This window comes from Physcomitrium patens, chromosome 20 (assembly GCF_059467195.1).
Source record: "Physcomitrium patens ecotype Gransden chromosome 20, ASM5946719v1, whole genome shotgun sequence".
Lineage (NCBI taxonomy): Eukaryota > Viridiplantae > Streptophyta > Bryopsida > Funariales > Funariaceae > Physcomitrium > Physcomitrium patens.
In genome coordinates this window covers 12,653,735-12,673,925 of record NC_143429.1, presented here as the reverse complement: position 1 = coordinate 12,673,925, position 20,191 = coordinate 12,653,735, and the positions used below count along the sequence as shown (strand labels likewise).

The 20,191-nt window shown below is 35.5% G+C and overlaps 2 protein-coding genes across 7 annotated transcripts; one reads left to right on the top strand and one right to left on the bottom strand.

The window, feature by feature from the left end:
• Nucleotides 1-449: 449 nt before the first annotated feature.
• Nucleotides 450-5,649, bottom strand: LOC112273096 (uncharacterized). Of its 6 annotated transcripts, none has more exons than XM_024501491.3 (10): nt 5,361-5,647; nt 4,981-5,015; nt 4,072-4,738; nt 3,561-3,758; nt 3,337-3,438; nt 3,011-3,109; nt 2,527-2,591; nt 2,131-2,254; nt 1,417-1,647; nt 450-1,293 (listed from the first exon to the last, which is right to left on the bottom strand). In XM_024501491.3, exons 3-9 carry the CDS (start codon nt 4,222-4,224, stop codon nt 1,465-1,467), a joined length of 924 nt encoding a protein of 307 aa, XP_024357259.1. In that variant the 5' UTR covers nt 4,225-4,738; nt 4,981-5,015; nt 5,361-5,647; the 3' UTR covers nt 450-1,293; nt 1,417-1,464. The 6 variants fall into 6 exon arrangements, with proteins under 6 accessions (XP_024357259.1, XP_024357258.1, XP_024357260.1 ...); XM_024501490.3 differs by having other exon boundaries at nt 4,981-5,003; XM_024501492.3 differs by having other exon boundaries at nt 4,049-5,003; nt 5,361-5,649.
• A 3,361-nt stretch (nt 5,650-9,010) lies between these two features.
• LOC112273399 (uncharacterized) lies at nt 9,011-16,249 on the top strand. Its single transcript, XM_090245009.1, has 12 exons — nt 9,011-9,266; nt 10,010-10,278; nt 10,430-10,503; nt 10,801-10,886; nt 11,119-11,203; nt 13,154-13,613; nt 13,737-13,937; nt 14,337-14,380; nt 14,607-14,792; nt 15,206-15,296; nt 15,510-15,553; nt 15,909-16,249. The coding sequence occupies exons 2-12, from the start codon at nt 10,089-10,091 to the stop codon at nt 16,029-16,031; spliced, it is 1,584 nt and encodes a 527-aa protein (XP_090101135.1). The 5' UTR covers nt 9,011-9,266; nt 10,010-10,088; the 3' UTR covers nt 16,032-16,249.
• The last annotated feature ends 3,942 nt before the right edge of the window (nt 16,250-20,191 follow it).

Sequence of the window (20,191 nt, the reverse complement as noted above, 5' to 3'; positions counted from 1 at the left end):
GTACTCGCTCTATTCTACCATCTCGCTCTACCAATTGAGCTAGGACAGTTAACAAATTCCCACACCCTGGCCGTTGCAAGACTACTCTACCATCTGAGCTACGTCCCTGAGTAAAATCAACAACTGGATGTCACTTGTTGGTAGTGTGTGAGCGTTCACAATCTATATACTGTTGTAACACTCTATTCTCTTTGCTACTCATGCTCACCCAATTGTTTCATGCTCCCACCTTTGATGTGTGTGTCACGCAGGCGTATTTCATGTTGCTTACTGATCTTCAAACTACCTTCTTGACTGAAAATTTTATGGAGATGAACCAATCTTGATTGAAAACTCAGCAACAATAAACTCAATTTTAACCAAGACATATATATATATATATATATACATATATACATTCATATCGATGTATTCTTTGACCTTCCACTGTGTGTTTTCACTTACACACATTCCACAAATTGATATTCTAAATTATTGAATTATGAAAAATAAAATGCTCAGCTGCAATGTTAGTATCTCAATGCCCCCACCTAAGCTTGATAATTGCACATATTGTACAAGTTCAATAAAGATACAAACGCTCATGTTTTAAAGTGTTTTCTGAATCAGTAACTTGTTTTCTTCTTATTACTTATATGTTCAATGCTGTAAATATGTGATATGTCCAATTCAAGCATATTTTTCATTGCAGAGCTTTTGAAATAAGCTGTCTAAATCTACTGTCGTGCATCATCAAAATTATTTTGGTGAACAATGAGCCTCCAATTGTATAAATACTATTGCATTCATGATTCAACTTTCTTTTTACCATATCATGCCAATAATGCTTTTAATTGAAATCAGATGTAAGTATAGTATTGCCACAAGCTTTCCTGTTCTTTTGCATTGTTTTCTTCCTTTCTCCTCCTGCCTGCAGGAAACCTGCTTGTCTGCATCCAGGAATAGCATCAAGATATTGTATGCACACCATGCTCCTTTGGTTTGGGGGAGCCTTATGTTATGTGTCATGTGATGTAGTGTTGATGGGAAAAAAATAATGTGGAGATTGTCCATAGGTGGTTGTTTTCTTTTTCCTTTTCTTTGTTGCATTTTTTCCAAAAAGACATGTACAGCTTTGCAGGAATGGATCATGAGGAACTGTGCCATGCATTTGCCAAGTCATTTGCATGTGTCCAGCTGGAGGTTCTTGCAGCTGCTCCCTCAACCTGCAAAGTTTCCTTTATGAAAACCCTTCAAAGGGGGTTGTGATGCAAAGGAACATATATTTATTTTGGCTTCTTGAATGAATGTCTTCTGAATTTTCAATGTGCAGTTGGTTAGTTACATCAAATTAGCTATATGTTCTTCAATAATAACTTACAAATTAAAGGGGGTTTTCTTTTTCTTCTTTTGTATGTTAGTTTCAGATGGGTTTACCTCAGTTGATACATATCAATTAGCAGGACACTGGTGTGTATGATTTTTTCATACTTGTCCACCAGTTCCAACCTGGTTACCCCGATCAATAATTCCTTGAATGCCTGACTGGAGTGCTTCGTCCGCCTTGAAATAGAGAGCAGAGAGTGAGTATTTAGTCACTTGCTTCACACTCATCCACGAAGTGAAACTCAAACTGTTCTTGTCTGTACCAGAATATGCCACATTGATCTGCAATTATTTGAATATCACAGATTAGATTGGCATCCATTCCATACAGGCTGATTGCATCAACTCAATAATGCAAAGGCAGCTATAGAGGTATTTCTATTGAACCATAATTTAGTTATGGATTTAATTGTTATTGATGTGTACATATGGCAAGAACCTATTTCATTTGAAGATCAGTTTCTAGGTCATTATTTTTAGGGAGTTGCTTAGCAATCAGCTTAAAAAGTGATAGAGAAGGTGTCCCCATGAACTGTAATAATTAGTATAGCTAAATTAACCCAAAACCAGCTGCAAATACCAGATTATAGCCATCTGTGTTTCTTCACTATCCTATGTATGGTCACCAGTTATTCCAGTTGTGATTCCCACTAACAAACTTGACAGTGTTTGTTTTGCATGTAATCACAGTCAGCAATCATCTTAATGTGGCATGAGAATTGCATAAAAAGACCTCTAACAACCAGGCTTGATTGGACAACTTACCCGAGTGATACAAATGGCAGGGTTGGTTGTGTTCTGAGAAATACAAGTAGCAATGGGAGTTGCACAATTATTATCAAGACAGAGCACAGAGCTATTTCCACAATCCCTACAATCATCATCTTTCCTGCTCAATCATCAAGATGTACACAAAACAGATTAAAAAAATTATCCACAATTGCATGCAAATGCCACATTACATTGACAATTGTGCAATTATTTGGAAGCACTGACTGAATCTCAAGCCTGTAAAAAATTTTACAGAGGTGTGTCTAGGTTCCATCCTATGCTGCAACTATCTTCACACTCAACCATCTGGCTCATCTGTTTGTAATGCCAACAGTAGTTGCAGTTGGAGCTCCTAAAGCTTATCATCATGTCTGCAAGGGATGGGCATACCATGTGAGATTTTTCAGCACTCCCTGCTCAAATTCCATAACCAGTAATAATCCTCCTATTTTCCCCTGCATTCACATGGCCATGAATTCCTTAGGGTTCTGCCTTTTCAGGATGTCTGGAAGCCAAAGCTGCACAGTTGCAGTGGTTGTTGAATGATGAATCAAGCAAGAACAAAGAATGGGTTACTGAAGATATGTTTAATAGATCTAGACACCAAGAAGTGGTCATCTCAGTCTGCTATGATTGGAGCATGTGATTGCCCATCTATTTTCTCATATATTGATTTCCAATCCACATGATTAGACATGATCCACAAAATGCAGAACATAGAGATTGGGAGTACCAGATATTAGTTCCAGCAGAGGTGGAGATAGTCTCACTGCAGTCATATGCCTAAAAAGTTCTAGGTGTAGGATTTAGGATGTGGCTAAATTTTGTAATTATGCCTGATTGTTTATTAGAGATTGAGATGAAGATTACTGACAACAGAAGTGGAGAAGGTTCTTGGCTCTGAGACTATGGTTCCATTGTCAGTTGCCGAATTATATCCAGCATACACCAAGAGACTGGCAGCTTCAGAAAACTGCACATGCATCCAATTCTTACTTCACAAACAAGCATTGCTGGGGGGAAAATTCTGAAAATTTAGTTGGAGCATAATCTTGCAATTTCTGTTTGCATACAGAAAATGTATACTTATCCATGCATGATGTACCCTTGTATTCTGTGTTTTGGATCTACAAAACTATGCACAAGGGTCGGATTATAATTTCATCAAATGATACAATTAGTGCGAGGGTGAGGGCTCACTGTGGTGGCCACGGATGTCAAGGTTTGATTATAGATTTGGAAGAGACTGAGCTGATCAACAATCGGGCGGAATACAGTCACTTGAGTTCCCAGAGGAATTCCCTGCCAAGAAATACACAACTCTCCAATTTATGAATTCGATTCATAAAATTGTGATGTCTTTCGGTAAGATGCATTGCAGCATCTGGAAACTGTAGACTAATGTTAAAGATGAGTGACCTTACAGGTGAGGTATGGGGACTGCAGGGTGAGAGGACATTGAGCTTGGAATTGGAGTTGTTGTGCCACGTTGCTCTGTTTCCTCCCAACGCTACCGCGACTGTGATTGCGTCTCCCGTGCCGATTGGTTGCAATTGGGCACATGGACTCATCACTGGATTTGTGTCCTTAGAACTGCTCGTTTTCGTTGCTGAAGCGAACACCTGTTCAGTTGTTCACATAATCTTAGCAGGACGCGAGTATGAGAAGGAGTCGGTTGAATGCATTGTGCAAAGTATTATGATTATATCACACAGAACGTGGCACGTGTTCTCAGGACACTGCTTCAGTAAGTTGAATTATGCAGTATTTACATCGTGGTTTTGTTATCCGATGACTGATAATATGCAAGAAAACCAACTGTCTGCTGCATTTCCTTTGATAACAGCATGTTTCGATAACATTGACATGCTTGTTTCAACATGCTCATTGCTAGATTCAATTTCTGCAGTACCTGCATGTTGGCAGAAGATTGACCTGAAAAGCGGTGAGAGCCACCAGTATGGAGTATGGCAGTGCCCAGAGTGAGCAACGAATTGCCTTCAAACGAATCCTTTCACGTTCATTTCCTCCTTTTCTAAAATTAATAACCATCGTTACCAGTTCAATTTTTCTTTCGTCAACATCCATTCACTTCTGATCCCTGAACAGGGACAGAGACAGAGAGAGAGAGGGAGGGAGGGAGAGCTGCAGCTTCGATTTGAGGCCTCAAATTAGTTGCTTGAGCTTCCAGATTACACATGAGACGGCCTTTGCAATCCCTGACTGCAACTATTATGTCCGAAAAGCAACCTGAGTTAGAGCCTGCCAACGCTTCCAAGTTCATGTCAATTGAGTTCAGGCAGCATCAGGAGGACGATGTGTGGTAAGTCTGTCTCATAGAGGTTAATTCTTCTTATCGACATCAAAGATCCCTAAGTATTGAAGAAAAATCAGCACGCTCACACCGAAAACTCTAGAAAACAAATCCGCCAGAATGCTGACGAGAGACTGTTTTGCATTTCATCAATCGAGCCACTACGCAATAATATAATTCAAAGAGGCACTCGTATTCGGCTCCTCATCTTTTCCTTGATATTTTCAGTGTGATCTTCCTTATGAAATCCCTCCTCAGTAGTTCACATTATTTCCGATGCTTCGAACCCTGAAACGATCCAAAAGCTTTACAAATCCTCCAAAACATAACAAGTTGTTTCCTTCAAGTGACTTTTGTGATTATAAGCCTATATTCCAATAAAACTTCTGTAATCTTCAGTAGTTCAGGATTTGTCTTCACTATCCAATTGCTGAATCAATATTTAATAGCTTCTGTTAATTTAGGAAAGGCAGTGTAACTTGTTCTCCTGGCTAAACAAAACACCTGCCTCATTTCTTAGACCTGCATACCTAGTCGTTCCATCGATGTTTGTCTGCAGAGTCAACTTCCAGAGGTAAATATTAAAAATGCGAACAAAAAAAAGTAAATAAATTCCACAATATACAAATATCAAGTCATCAACTCCCAGGCACGCTAAGATACTGAAGCGTATGCCATGTATGACTGCATCACACGAGAGGATTGGCGAAGCACATGTGTTCTGTGGCAGACCGGTACAACGAATACAACATAAGCTAGAATTCATCTTACATTTCACACATTCAACCTTCCCATACTACAAACGCTACGTTCTGCATGGGTTGATGTGCAGAACATCAGAGAATTCACTTTTACAGTAGCTCAGAGACCAGAAACTCGCAATCCCAAGGCGAAGTACAGATTGAATTACCATATGATGATTGGTTCCACGAAAATATGAATGCACACGAGCGTAGCGGATGGATTGATTGAGCCATTCCGCCTGAAACAGAGTTCCGTGTGAGGACTATTATTCGGAGCGAGTCGTGTGGAAATGAGAAGCACTCACGGCTTGTGCTGTGCTGCAAGGGTTCCAAGCTCTCGTTCTGCAGTGCTGCGTGGAAGCTATTCAGGGTTCCGCGCAGGTCTCGAAAGCTGCGAGGTGGAGGGATTAGCGTATTAGGGCCAGCATTGAAGAAGAACATGACGCTGCAATGATACCCGGTCACCCAGCGTTCGTTACGATGGTGAATGATATCCATCGGAAGCTTCGTGAACCTCGACAACTGAATGTGGAGTCGATGAAAGTGGGAAGGACGAGTTTTGAATTAACGACATTCGTTCCTAGCATCATATTTTGTTCCTCTGAAAATAAAATAAGAGTAAAAATCCGCGTGATTGCAACCAATTGTTGGATACTTCTAAAATTGAAAATTCTCAAACGTATACTACTTTAAAATACATATCAAAATAAATTATTCTTATTTATTTTTTTGGCATTTAAATAGTAAATATTTTTAATTTAGGAAATAATTAGTTGTGCAAAATTACAATGATAAGAATTATCTTATATTTCATTTTTCCACACTCTTATCCATGTTCTTCATTATTTAAAAAAATCTTACAAGTTTTTGGCATATACTTTGGTGTGATATCTTCTTATATTATAAAAAAATTCAAAATTACATGATTTACGTACATCTTAGTTTTTTATTTTAAATATTACAATGTTTCTAAAATAAATATCAATTTAAATGTCTGTTTTTATAAATTTTGGTATGTCACGTTATATTATTTAGTATATTAAAAAAACAACTAAGAAAAATAAACCTTCTACAAGATTAAATAAGTTATTTGAAAAAAACATTTAGAATAACTTGGCACAAGAGATAAGAATTGTGGTTTTCTACATCATTCTACAAATAATAATAATAATAATAATAGTATATTTTTTTATACAAATTTAAATTTGAAATAAGTTTTGCTATTGAACTTTTATGACATAGTTTTCAAATTTTCTTGGAATATGTTGCATGTTTAATTGATCCATTTCACTTTGTTGTTGATCTTTTTATTGTATTACTTGAAAAGTTTTGGATTTTACAAAAAAGATGGGTTATATATAGATATTTTATGTATATTAAATGCATTATTAATATATACATATATATATATATATATATAAAAAACTTGGATCTATAAGTCTTTTTTAGTAGAACCAATCATTATGAAATCTAAAGATCTATTATATAAGCATTTCATGTTTTGGATATTTACTGACTCTATTGTTAGCACAAATCTTTTCTGTTTCCTTCTTGTTACACATAATACATAAAAGCAAGCTAAAGATAATTAATAATTTGTTTCATTTGACTTATCATAAGTCTTTTTTATCTACTTATGATTACAATTATTCTTCTTATTTGATCTTGAAATTATTTTATCACTGTAAATTTTATGGATTGTCTTCTTTTAGGTAAATAATGTTTTTATGTTGTTAATTGGTTTTTTTCTTTCCTTAATTATGTGTATACAAACATACATATACAAAGGATAAGAATAAACATGTCTTAAAGATATAAAAAATAAATTAGAAAATATAAACCTCAAATATATTAATTTTGTTTGTCAACACAACCAACATCAACTCTAATTGGCCAAAAAACTATTCAATTTAAATATCTTAAGTCATGTTTATAATTTTACTCAAAATACTTGATTTATCCTGATAATTAGTAATTTAAGAATAAAAAAGTCTAAAGTTAAACAACCTAGATATGTTTGTAATGGATTTCAAATTAATTAATAAATATCACAATGCCAATTGTACAACAACCACTAAGATCTTTGTATTGCACTAAAATAATTGCTTTCTAGTTGTAAACGCATAATAGATTTGAGAACTTACAGATGCTACCATGTAAAACAATGATAAACTTATCTAAAAAAAGAAAACTAATAAAAATAATAAAAAAATCTATGTATTGGAATATATTTTTTTTTAAAACTCTTTAATTTGACTTATTTCCAAATATTAATCCAAACAATTGATTTTGGTTTTAATTTTGATTATTTATTTTTTAAGATATGTTTAAGATTTTTGTGTTTATACTTCACTACTTTTTAAAAGGTACAATAAAAAATAAAATAAACTAATGTAGTCTATTTTATATTATTTAAAGAATATATTTTTGTATTATATTAATAAGTCATATATATTTATATAAAGAAAGAGAAAAAGAGAGAATATACATTCAAAAATTAGATAATTTAAAATTTACGTTATACATAAATAATCTATATAATGTCTTTTAAAATTGCAAATGCTCAATCAACTTTTTTATATCTTATTAATGATGTTCATTATTAATTTATAGATGATTTGATAATTATTGGATTAATGGAAATTTTCAACCTTGATTCTCTTTATTTCTAAATAACATTAAAATAAATGTATCCATTTAAAACTAATGAATATTGGACTTTAATTTATAGTATTCATATTATTAGAAAGATCTGATACTAATTGAAGAATGATTTTAAGCTATAAAATGAGTAGTTTTGTTATTTGTTTTGCTGTATATTCAAATTTAGATGTTAATAAATATTCAATCGATGTGTACTGTATGTTTGTAAATGTGTATTTCTGAATACGTCTATGTTTACACACCTATTTATATCAAATACATTAAATAAAATCTTCCAGAATTGTACAACTGTGTAATATTTGAACCAGATCCAATTATGCATATTTCCTTGAAAATCTCGTTTTCACTGGATTACAAAGCGATCTTTTTGTGTTTTTATTGAAATGGTGATGACCCATTCAGCACAAATTTCTTTTTATATTAGCAACAGATTCATATTACCACATGAAAATCACTGTAGAAAAATATTCTTGTGGGTTTGCATCCTCAAATATAAATGTAAAACATTGAGATAAAAAATAACTTTTGACCTAGATACATTGCTGTTTCACAATGGATATTATGATACGGTTTATTCTCACATGTTGTTTTGCTATTATCAAAAATCATGTATTGTAACTTTTGAAACATACATAATACAGTTGTCATTTTTTTTAGAAGAGTGTTAAATAGACCCATTCTTTTATTAAATTGACCCACCCTTGATGAAGAATATGGTAATCATGTTGAATAAGGTTGATTTTCATTGATTTCAAATCCAATAGTGGAGAAATGAATCTAGATGTCATTTTTCTTTTTCACGAGTGAGTCAATTAGTAAAAAATTTGGTCATTCCTCTCACTTAATTATATACATTCATATACTTATGTATATTTATTCATTTAAAGAAGATTTCATCAAAAAAAATATAATTTCTTTTCCTCACACGCTACGACCCAATGGAGTCGCCCCCCATGGCCACGTAAGCCGCCACCGTTCGTCCCCACAAGAGCGTGATGAAGCAAGCAGAGCGCCCGTAATGACTCTCGACCGACGTGGCGGGACGCCAGTGGCCACGCGAACGCCATTTGGGCAGGAGCTGAAACGTGCCACGTGCCATGATTTGGTGCACTATTCCCCCTACCACCGTGGCAATCATCCCGCGGGTCGGGGAGAGAAACCCCTCCCATCCGCTGCTCAGGCGTGAGCCCAGCGCTGCCCGGAGGGGGCTGCCCAAGCGGCTGCCCGTGGGCGGGGCTTCGTTGTGCTTGGCTGGGTTTGGCTTGTTTGGTGAGCCTCCTCGAGCTCCATCTGTCAATCAGGCTCTGCGGCCTTCTTCCCAACGATGGCTACTGCGAGATAATATCATCCACTTCTAATGGACGTGTTTGGGCACAGCTTTGTGATGTGGATGGAGCTGCAGTAACTAAGTAAGTCAGTCAGTCAGTCAGTAAGTCTGTCTGTGTGTCAGTCATTGAGTCAGGCAGGCAGGCAGTCAGTAAGTGGAAGGGAAGCGAAGCGAAGCGAAGGGAAGGGAAGAACGCGGGCGAGAGAGAGAGAGAGTGAGTGGGTGAGTGAGTGAGTGAGTGATGAAGTGAGAGCATTACATATCAATTCGCAAGCCCTATGTGGATCTCTTGACGTTGTGTTAATGCGTGGTGGTGTGGTCGTGGCCTTGTGGGGTTTTGCTGCTTCGACGTCGGTGAGTTTACAATATTGGATGATGGTCCTTTGCTTGCTTGTCTTCGTGGATCAGGACCTTAGGATGGTTGTGTGTGTGTGTGTGTGTGTGTGTTTCTCCAATGGATTGAGTTTTTTCTTTTTTCTTTTTTCTTCCTCGGAGATGATGTTGGTTGGTTGGATGGCGTGACTCTATGGTCATGTGTTTCGTTGGGGCAGTTGGGTACATCTCATGAATACTAAAAATTCTATATTGGTGTGTTTGGATTCAATGGTGTTGAGTTTTTGTCATTTCCAGTGACATTTGGTTGTGGTTGAAAGAGTGTGGAATGGCCGAGGTGGGTGCAGTGGTGTCATTTGGCTATGTGCGCTGGATGCAGGGTTTTTGCGATTGGGTGGAAGGGGTTAAGGAGTACTGAGAGTGTCGGTGTGGTGTGGTGTGGTGGTTGTGTTGATACGTTCGTGGGTGGGCTTGCTGGGGAGGGGATCGAAGGAGGCGGAGAGAGGGAGGAGGGTCACACACAGATGAAACAAGGCGGAGAGGATCGCATACAGATGACAGTGGGGTTGCAATGAGAGATGAGGCTAGGAACAATGCAGCGGCAAGCGGGGGATGCAGTGTGCGCATGTGGGGCTACCTGCCTGCGGCTTCCCCTCAGCGGGCGCCGCTGTTGCAGCCTACACCGGTGCCCGTTACGCCTCTCAATGATCCGCTCAAGACGGTATGCAATGGCGGGTGCGGCTTTGGGATAGCCATCTCTGGTACTCAGTCTGGCCAAACCAAATCAATAGGATTGAAGAAACGAAATGCATCACGTTAATATTTTTGACCCAGGGATGAGGGATGACGTATCACACGAGGGATCCAGGGTTTTGATTGCTGTTTGATTTTCGTTGTTGGTTACACATGCAGAATCGGGTAAGCTCAATACATGGGGTTCTACTACCGAGCTTGGACAGTGCTACCTAATATCTGGCAAACAGCAGGTAAGTGCTCGGTTGGAGTAGTTTTACAACAAGTATACTTTTTTTTACTCCCCTTGCGTCTCTAGGGAGTGGATTCTTATGATGGTGTAGGTCGACGGATAGTTGATGCTCTATCTCGTCAGTGATCTGGCCGCTTCCGGATTCTGTAGGGAATTAGGGTATGTAAATGTTGCTCATCCTTCACCAGCAGTTGAGTTGATACAACCACAGGACGCGGGCTAAGTGTTGGCATAAAACTTTGGCTGAATAGTGGGATCTAGAGAGTACCAGTGATTTGATATGCGACCGTGTGTACAGGCTCATCCTGAATGTTCTTGCGTTACAGCTTTCACTGCAGCTGCCAACCGCGCAACAATGGAACAATTTAAGAAGTCTAATCTGCTGTACACTAAACTCAATACTATTAGGCCGAAGTCTGTGGTGCAATTGTGTTTGTGGCTTTGAAGTTCAGTTACTGTAACATCTCTGCCTATTGAAAACAGCATAAGGAGAAGTGAAGGTGGATCAGCGAGGGATTACTATATTGAGGCAACGTACTGCATTATTGCGACAGTGGTGAAAGCATAAGAGATCAGAAGGGGAAAACTCACATTGCGGTTGTTCATGGATGCCCAGGAACTTCCTGAGCCATACCCACTACCCACGGAATCCCCTATTGTTCAAGCAGCTGGAGGTTGGGCACACTGTGCTGCTGTTACGGGTATCTCCTTTTTCTACTCGTCTTTGCTACCTACAGTGAATGATTGACTCACGTCAAACGTCTTGCAATTGTGTTGGGACCTCATGTCCACTGCCTTGCTTGGGATAACCGTAATCATAAAGATTAAGTTTATATCAATCGGGAATCCATGTTGAGCACACTCACTATGACTGTGCTTCATTCCCTTATTTTTCCTCCTCTTCCCTCCTTCACTTGGCTATCGGCATTTGGAAAAAATGACACGACACTTCCTGTCTGGAAATTGAAGTCTAGTTGGAATGGTTCTGAGGAAAACGACGGCAATATTCTTGAATTTTCTCGCTTGTTGTAAATCGCAGACGTTCAATACTCAAAGGATATATTTCTTCAGGATCTTCTTGTCGGAAGTGCCTAGTGTTTAAGGAAATTCTAATCTCTTTTCTTTAGTGGAGCCGGGATTACTCTGCACACTCGATGAGAAACGGGCGTTTGTTCATCTATCACTGAATTCAACATGAAAATAATGCAGTGATACGGTTTCAATATTCCCACAAGTCTTTTCCCAGTCCTGATCAATCGTCTTTGGCTTCCAAATTATATGATCTGAGAGCAATATCATATGTCAGGGGTAGACATTGCAGAACGTGGAAAAAGTTTCGGAAATCCTGTCTGCTGCATATTAGGTCCTAAAGTGGGTAGGCAGTTGTGGGAGGTCTAAGATCCTAGATTAGCCTCTCGTTCTCTTGCTCTTATTTTAAGTCTATTTTTGAATATGTATGGCAGTGGGAGATTCTGTCTCTGCACAGCTCAGTTGGCATGAGTCTGCTTATGCCAAGATTGGAGCACCTGTCAAGCTTTTGAACAACTCCTGCACGCAGCTCACTGCGTTGCCTCATTACCTGTATCTCTGAACGGTAGGATGAGCACGGTGGGTGAAGCTGCTACAGATGATGCCTTCTAGGCTTAAGAGTAAATAGTATTCATAATCGAGAGGAATCAAGTACATCGGCTGTAGTATAGTTTAATCAGTAATCTCCAAATTTCGCATCATACTATTTCTCACACACTTGAGACGAGTGTGGCCTGAATTAATAGAGAAGCGTTTCTATGCAAGTGATTTGACGTGATAGCCATGTTTTTAGCGTGTGAGGGATCTTAGTGGAGTTGATTTAATTTCTGCTGCAACCAGTTTGGGTATATTATATTGCTGTGTTTGGTATACATGCTTGGTTAACAGGAGGGGTTATTGCGTTTAATGGAGCTCCTGGTACTTGATTTTTTTTTGGTTAAATTTACTTTCGGAAGGGCTTTCATCTTTCGATTGCAGTAACCCTGTATTTATCACGGACACTGATCTGCGTAATTTCCAAAGCATGGCTTTCCATATTTTTTCCGGCAGATTGCAGAGGGCTACTAGATGGTTATTGAGCTTAATTTTGATCGATACGTATGAGCCTTCTGGTAGTCTGCGTGTATTGTTAACCGGGGACGTCTCAAATTTGAGACTTTGAATTTTGACCTTAATGACTTGGTAACTGCAGTAATATCTGAAATTATAACTGGATTTCCTTTGGGGTGTTATTTCAATTTGGTTAATTTGAAGCCTCAAATAACCATTAAAGTAGCACTTATTATACACTATTTCCTCATGGCTAGACATTGCTTGCAGTAATTACTCCTATTTTATTGATTCATTATTCATTGAATTATTGTGGAGCAATGTCGTCTGTCAGACGTGTTTCTTTACATTAACTTCGTAAATCTTGCATGTAGAGAAATGTACAGTCGAATAATTTCAACTTTATTTTGGTTATGTGAGAGCAGCTTCATACAGTAGTTTTAATCAGAGCCTTGTCTTTTTCAAGTTGCGAAGAGTAGTTAACACGAGGCTTTTCCAAAATTATCATGATCTCCACAACTGTGCCAATAGTAAATTGTTTTCGATCGTTCTAAATAACTTGACCTATATAGTACACATGCACAGGAGGTGGTGAAGTTTTCACCTGGGGCTGGAGCGAATGCGTTCCAAGCATACAACCCACTCCGGACGAGAGTGAACAAGTGCAGGGGGATGACGCATCTGCATGTGCTCCAAGCACAAGCTTACAATCGTCTCCAAGAAACAATGCGGGTGCTTCTCACACTAAACCATCTTCGCATGCTCCCCCTTTGCGTAATAGTGGGGCCTTACCAGGCAAGCAGAGTGGCCGACAAACCCATCGAAATCTGACGTGCAAAACCACTGATAGCAAGGGTGCTGAGGAAATTCTCAAGAAAAGAAAAATTGTCAGCTTTGAACATGGAGAATCTCCCGAAAGTCCTACTGCAGCTGAAGAGAATGTTTTTGCTCCACCGTGTTTGGTCAACTTGGATCCTGGAATCAGGATTAGTATAGTTGCTGCAGGTGGACGTCATACGTTGGCTTTATCAGGTGAGTTTAGTTTCAAGTGTTTGACCAACCATTTTCCTTAAGCTTCACAGGGCTATGATCGCCTATGACTATGTAGGTTGGAATGTATGAATATTTCTGAACTCTTGTTTCTCTGGGGAACAGATGTGGGTCACGTTTGGGGTTGGGGTTATGGAGGTGAGGGCCAACTTGGGTTGGGCACCCGCATGCGGATTGTATCATCCCCGCAACTCATTCCGTGTTTCAATTCACCAGAGAATGGCATTAGTAGTAGTGGAGCTCCTATTCCTGGGAGTTCCATAAAAGCAATCGCTTGTGGAGGCCGCCACAGTGCCATCGTTACAGGTGAGTATGCAATTACAACATGCAAAAGGGTTGAAGATAAACTTTAAGTACATTGAAGATAAAAAATTCTTCGAAAAGAATATTGTTTCAATTTTAAAAGTTTACCATACTAAAATATCCTAGCGTACCTAAGATTCGTTTTGCAATAATAATCACCATTCAGTTTTTCTATTTTCAAGGAATCGAGCCGTTTACTACAATGCAACATTGTACAGGAATGCATCTGATTGTTAACTGGAATGCAGTTGCTTCCAATTTGCGTGTTCTGATCATGCTTGTGTTCATAGCATTACGCAACGTTTTGTGCACTAGCAACTCTGCCTTACTCGTTATTTGTAAGTTCAATTTGTATCTTTAAGACTTGTAACTTCTGTTTTTAAATTGGTTTTTCAACCACAGATGCTGGAGCTTTGTTGACCTTTGGGTGGGGTCTATATGGTCAGGTTTGTTGCCATATTTTCCTTGCTATTGGTGTTTTGTTATAAACATTAGATTATGCTGAGGATTTAGATACACAACAGATTTGCGTTCTTACTTGCGGGAGCTTATTGCTTCGTCAGTGGTTGAAGGATATTAATGATGTGTTTTTATCACACAAAGAAGTCTTGGTGATATGAACGAGGCATTAATGTGTTAGGGTAATCTTTTGGGCATCGCTTCTGTTGTTAGCAGGTCGGTCAAGGCAGTAATGAAGATGAGCTGAGCCCTTGTCTTGTTTCAGCGATGGGAGGACTTCAGGTCACAGGGATAGCAGCAGGCTTGTGGCACACTCTTTGCATTACTGATATTGGAGATGTATATGCTTTTGGCGGCAATCAATTCGGTCAACTTGGTGTGGGTGGAAACTCTGCAGAGGTTGCGTTTCTTTTTTCCATTTGAGCAATCATTTTTATATCACGTGCTTATAAATGTCCCGCATTTAAGGCTGCAAATTTCTCATTTTGAATTGGAAAGGATTTATTTGATTCAAAACACAAACTATTTTATTTTCTGTAGAGCTTATTCGTCTTATATATCAACAGCACGCTAGGCCTCTAACCGACCTGGTTATGGAAATCCTGAAAACAGTAGTATAGCAGGCTCTGGGGAAGTTGGTTTGCTTGGAAAAGGAAGTAGTCATCAGGATCTCCAGATGACTCCTGCATGAAAAACAATATAGATGTCTCAAGATATTCCTTGTGGAACCTTGAACTTATGTTTGTATCCAAATTTGATTCATGGTTGTTCTTCAATACTCTATGTTCACACAAGCTTTTTCATTGTTTCAGATGTCTCCACGATTGATCGATGCACCACTTTTGGAAGATGAATCGTGTGTGGCAGTTGCATGTGGTGCTCGCCATAGCGTAGTTTTAACGGGTATCTGCTGACCCTTCCTATTCTCTACCTCTTTTTGGTTTCTTGGGGTACAATAAGAACAGCATGATTCACTAAAATAAATAGTTTATAATTTGGATCTTTCGGCAGGTGCCTACGCAAATATTCTATCGTTCATTTCATTTATTTATTTATTATCCTGATTGAGATGTTTGGTGCACCTCCAATTAACATGTAACTTTTGCTAATCTTCAGGTTCAGGAAAAATTTTCGCTTGGGGTTGGAACAAGTATGGTCAGGTATGATTATTACAACCTAAGAATTTTGTCTGACTTTTAATGTACAGCTACATTAGACGCTCCATATCAATGCCTACTTTATAAAGAAACTTACGTCTTGTGTATAAATACAGTGAAGTTATAAACAAAGTGTAATTGTTAGGAGTATGAATCCCCAATTATGAGCATTAAATGTTGAAGCTTCTATGTTGGTATCTATAAGGATAAACCCTGTTTTTCCATATTGAGGGATTCCTCCGTCTTTTTGGCAATTTGAAGCCCAATATACATCTTGTCTTTTCTTAAAATGGGGACGTGGATGAGGTCAGGGCTCTCTAAGGGATTTTGGGGACTGATAGTTTATGTGTTTGTGCAGTTGGGTTTGGGTGACAACAATAACAGAGATCTGCCGGTGCAAGTAACTATGAATGATGGTGGGCGTGCAGCCAATATTGCCTGTGGGTGGTGGCACACGCTGGCTACGGTTCATATCAAGTGATTTTACAGCATCAAAGGAGTCTCATGCAATCTGGCTACTTGAACATGTTTTTCCTCTGTGTTTGCATGGAGTTGATGAGAGCTTTTTTTACTGGCTAGTTCTTGCAGCTAGTATTTCTCTTTTCCAAATAAGCTGCTCACAAGAGAATTATATGAAGTTGTCTCTGAAGTAACAAGTGGGCATTGGATTTCATCTGCTGTTCACATGTTTCCCAAGTACCTTGTGTTTCGAATATATGGATGGGTCAATATTGCAGTCGAATATTTTTCTTTTCAAATTGAGTTAATTGTGCAGAAGTATTCTGATTGTGTGCTTCAGTCCATTTCACATGTAAAACTACTGTTAAAATGTCATCTAATTTTGCTGATATTAAGTGGTGTTTCTCAGTATCTTACTGCACGACCTGTGCCAGGAGACAAATGTCTGAAAAGATCAATCGCATGCATCCAAAGATGGATACACCGTACTAAAATTCCCTGTTCAAGTGGAATTGTATGCCAAACCCATGATTAATTCGCGTATATGATTACAATTTCACCTTTGAGGATTGGAGTATGTGACTCAAAGGTGTATTGGTCACATCACAACCTTCTGTCTCTTGGATCATTAGAGTAAATATTCTGTTCCAATTATCTTATGCATGTATTGTTGATGATAATTGTATGCAACCATATCACCTTGTTTCACCAAAAGCGTCTAAATATGATAATAACGATTTTTGTACACCTGGATTGTGGCCAAATTTGATATATTCCAATCTGGAGGGTTCTTCTGGAAATATATAAAATTGACCACTGCAATAAGATTGAATGAGTTGAAATGATAATAACAAAAATAATTCTGATGTTGACCACAAAATAATGTTGAAATTTAAAATGCTTTCGAGAAATACATTGTATGAGACATCATGCAGTTGTAATGTTACTAGATGTACATGTTTATAGCCACATTCACTTGATTTGCACCTATTACGAATTTTATTGTATTGTTGATCTAAGCCAATAAATCTATTCATCTTCTTTTAATCACGTTAAAAATAGATTATATATTGTATTGTCACAAAATATGTATGTTTTAACATAATATAAAAGAACTTGTGATGAGCAATATACATCTAAAATGTTTATATTTTATAAAATCATTATTTTATGTTTCAAAATTTTGATGGATAGTATTGCTATAAATCTATGAAATAAGTTTTAAAATGAAGATACTATATATTAATAGTGATTACAATGCTAATAAAATTGCAAAACATTCAAGTGTATATCAAATCAATATTAGAAGGCATCCATGATAATTTAAGATATAATATTCAAAGAAAAATAGCTACCTACATTGACAACACATGGTTTGTGCATTATCATTCTCACATCAAAGTTAATAATGCATTTTATAAAAAAAAAAAACTTGGATGTTTTTATTTTTGAAAAATATAGTTTTTAGGTTAAAATAAAATGGAAGCCAATTTATCTTTTTGGTTAAGTCACACAAAAAATTGATAGCTTGTAAGTAGACTTTTAGAAACTATAAAAAAAACTATGTCTTTCATATAAAAAATAAAGTAAGATTATTTCTTTTTATCAAAGTGAATACCTTGAAAGCATAAATAAATTGATTGGTTGATGTTACTAATTCTAAAAAATAAATACTCCAAATCATATCTAAAGTTTTTATACAAATAAATAAAATCTTTGATCTAATAAACAAAATTTAAAAGAAGTGTCTTTAAGTATTTCATAAAAATATACCAAAGAAATAGTTACATTCATAGATCAACATTAATCTTTTTTAATTTTAAATAAAATTTAATATCAATATAATTTATAATGAATGAATAAACTCTTTGTAATATAATCAAACATTAAATAATTTAAAAATATTAATATTGTTTATAGCTTTAGGTATAAACATGTTGATTAATTTTTGTCAAAGACATAAGTATAGATATACTTCTTAATACAAAATATTCTTATATACAACCAAGAAAAAATACATTTATTAGACAAGAAGACAATAGAATGTTATTGTTGGATATAAAAGAATGGAGACTTCAACCAAGAATATATACAAAGAAGGGCATTGATAAGACCAAAAATAGTCTTAGTTTTTCTATTGTATATACTTACTTTTAAGAAGGCCATGCAAAAGTTTTGTTAGAACTATTAGGCTTGTGGGCAAAGAGTCTAAGTTGTAGAATAATTCTATGATGGTTTTTAAGATAGATACAAATTACGGAAGAAGTTTATATTGCAATATATTGCATAGAAAAATATATAAAGATTAAAATTCTATTGAAAGGGATTTATTAACATTTCTTCATAAAGACATTATAAAATTGATTCAATTTCACATACTTATATTTTTTTTCTATTTTCTAAAGTCATCTAAATAATTATAAAAGACTTACTTTTTATTATGTTTCAAAAAAATTATCATAAGATTAAATTCAAATATAATGAAAATACTATTTTTTTATTTTTTTATATAAATATCATGTATTTTTTAACTATTAGAATTAGAATGGTCCAATAAAAACTATTAAAATATATATATACAAAGAATTTAATTGGTTTTCACATAGATTACAAATAAATCACTCTTTGATCTAAAATATATATCAACTTGCATAATTGGGTTTTTGATTTGGTATCAAAGAAGCACAATTAGACATGGTTTTATTTTAGACAATGAGATTAATAAATCTACAAATGATCAAAAAAAATTGATAAGGTTAAACAAAAATAAGTATTTGTTGTTAAACTTATAAATGTATTAATACTAAACCTATTGGATCAAATATCTAATTATAATTTAAATATAATTCTATTAAAAGAAATATATATTTAAATATATTGTAATAGATACTAATAGTAAAATTGAACTATTATACTGATAACAACATATTATATTACATATGTTTGGCATGACTAAAACATAAATTTAAACAAATTTTCGTTAAAAAATATTTTATTAAAAGAAATATTTTGTAAAAAAATTAGAAAACCTAATGTAGATGATAAATTTATTTTATTTTTTTAAAGAAATTAATTAATTAATTAAACTCTATATTTAACTAGATATATAAATATAATAATATATAATTTAATTTAATTAAGAAGTAACTTAATATAAAATTCTTAATCACAATTATTTATCAATACAAGTATATTTTATTTTTAAAAATTTAGATTTATTTTCAAAAACTTAAAAAGAAAATTCTTTAGATAAATTACTTCTCTACTAGATTTGCATTATTTTCATATAATAGATAATATCTATAATAAATATAATAATTTTAAATTTATATATATTTTATTTCAAACAGTAATAATATTAATCATTTTTATCAAGATTTGTGTATATTTTTGAAATATAATAAAATAATATTAAGTATTGGAAATGATATCAAATAGATAACTAGTTTCTTATTCATTACTAACAAACCCATCTTATTGCCAAGACAAATTTTAGATGTATTACATAAGACTTCCTTTTATAAAACAAAAGCAAACTTAAATGTTGTACTATATGCATCAAAGTCTTTTCACAACCAACCATCTAAATAGTAATGTTTGGATAGAATCTTTCTTTCTATACATTTCTAATTTTATCAAAAAAGCATATATTATAGTGATTGAGGTAGGTGAATGTATTATGAAACAAGAGGTCTTTAGCTCAATCTCTAGTACCAACAAAGATTCCATTGCTTCATTTTTTTTCTATTACATACAAAGTGTGCTCTTGCTTTTAAAACAAAGTATCTTTGCATGGGCTCATTACTTGTGAGCACATGGGCTATTAAGGCAAGTGGGCAAGCTAAAGAATTTTTTACTTGGCTAAATATCTCAAATTGCATGTCCAAATATCTTAAATTTGCATAAAAGTCTTCTACAAACATCCATTGCATAATGTGTAGATAAAAGAACATAATAATAATAATACTAAATAATAACAATGAATATTTAAATAAAGAGTTGTTGCATTACCACATGATTTGCTACAAGAGTGATTGAGTAATGAATTGATGCAACTTTTTTTCCTTAAATATGTTTACCCCATCCATAACAAAAGTAAAATAAAATTCATTCAAACAATTCAACGATCAATCAAAACGAATAATTTATGTATGGGCAAGATGTGGTGGTGGTACGTGGGAT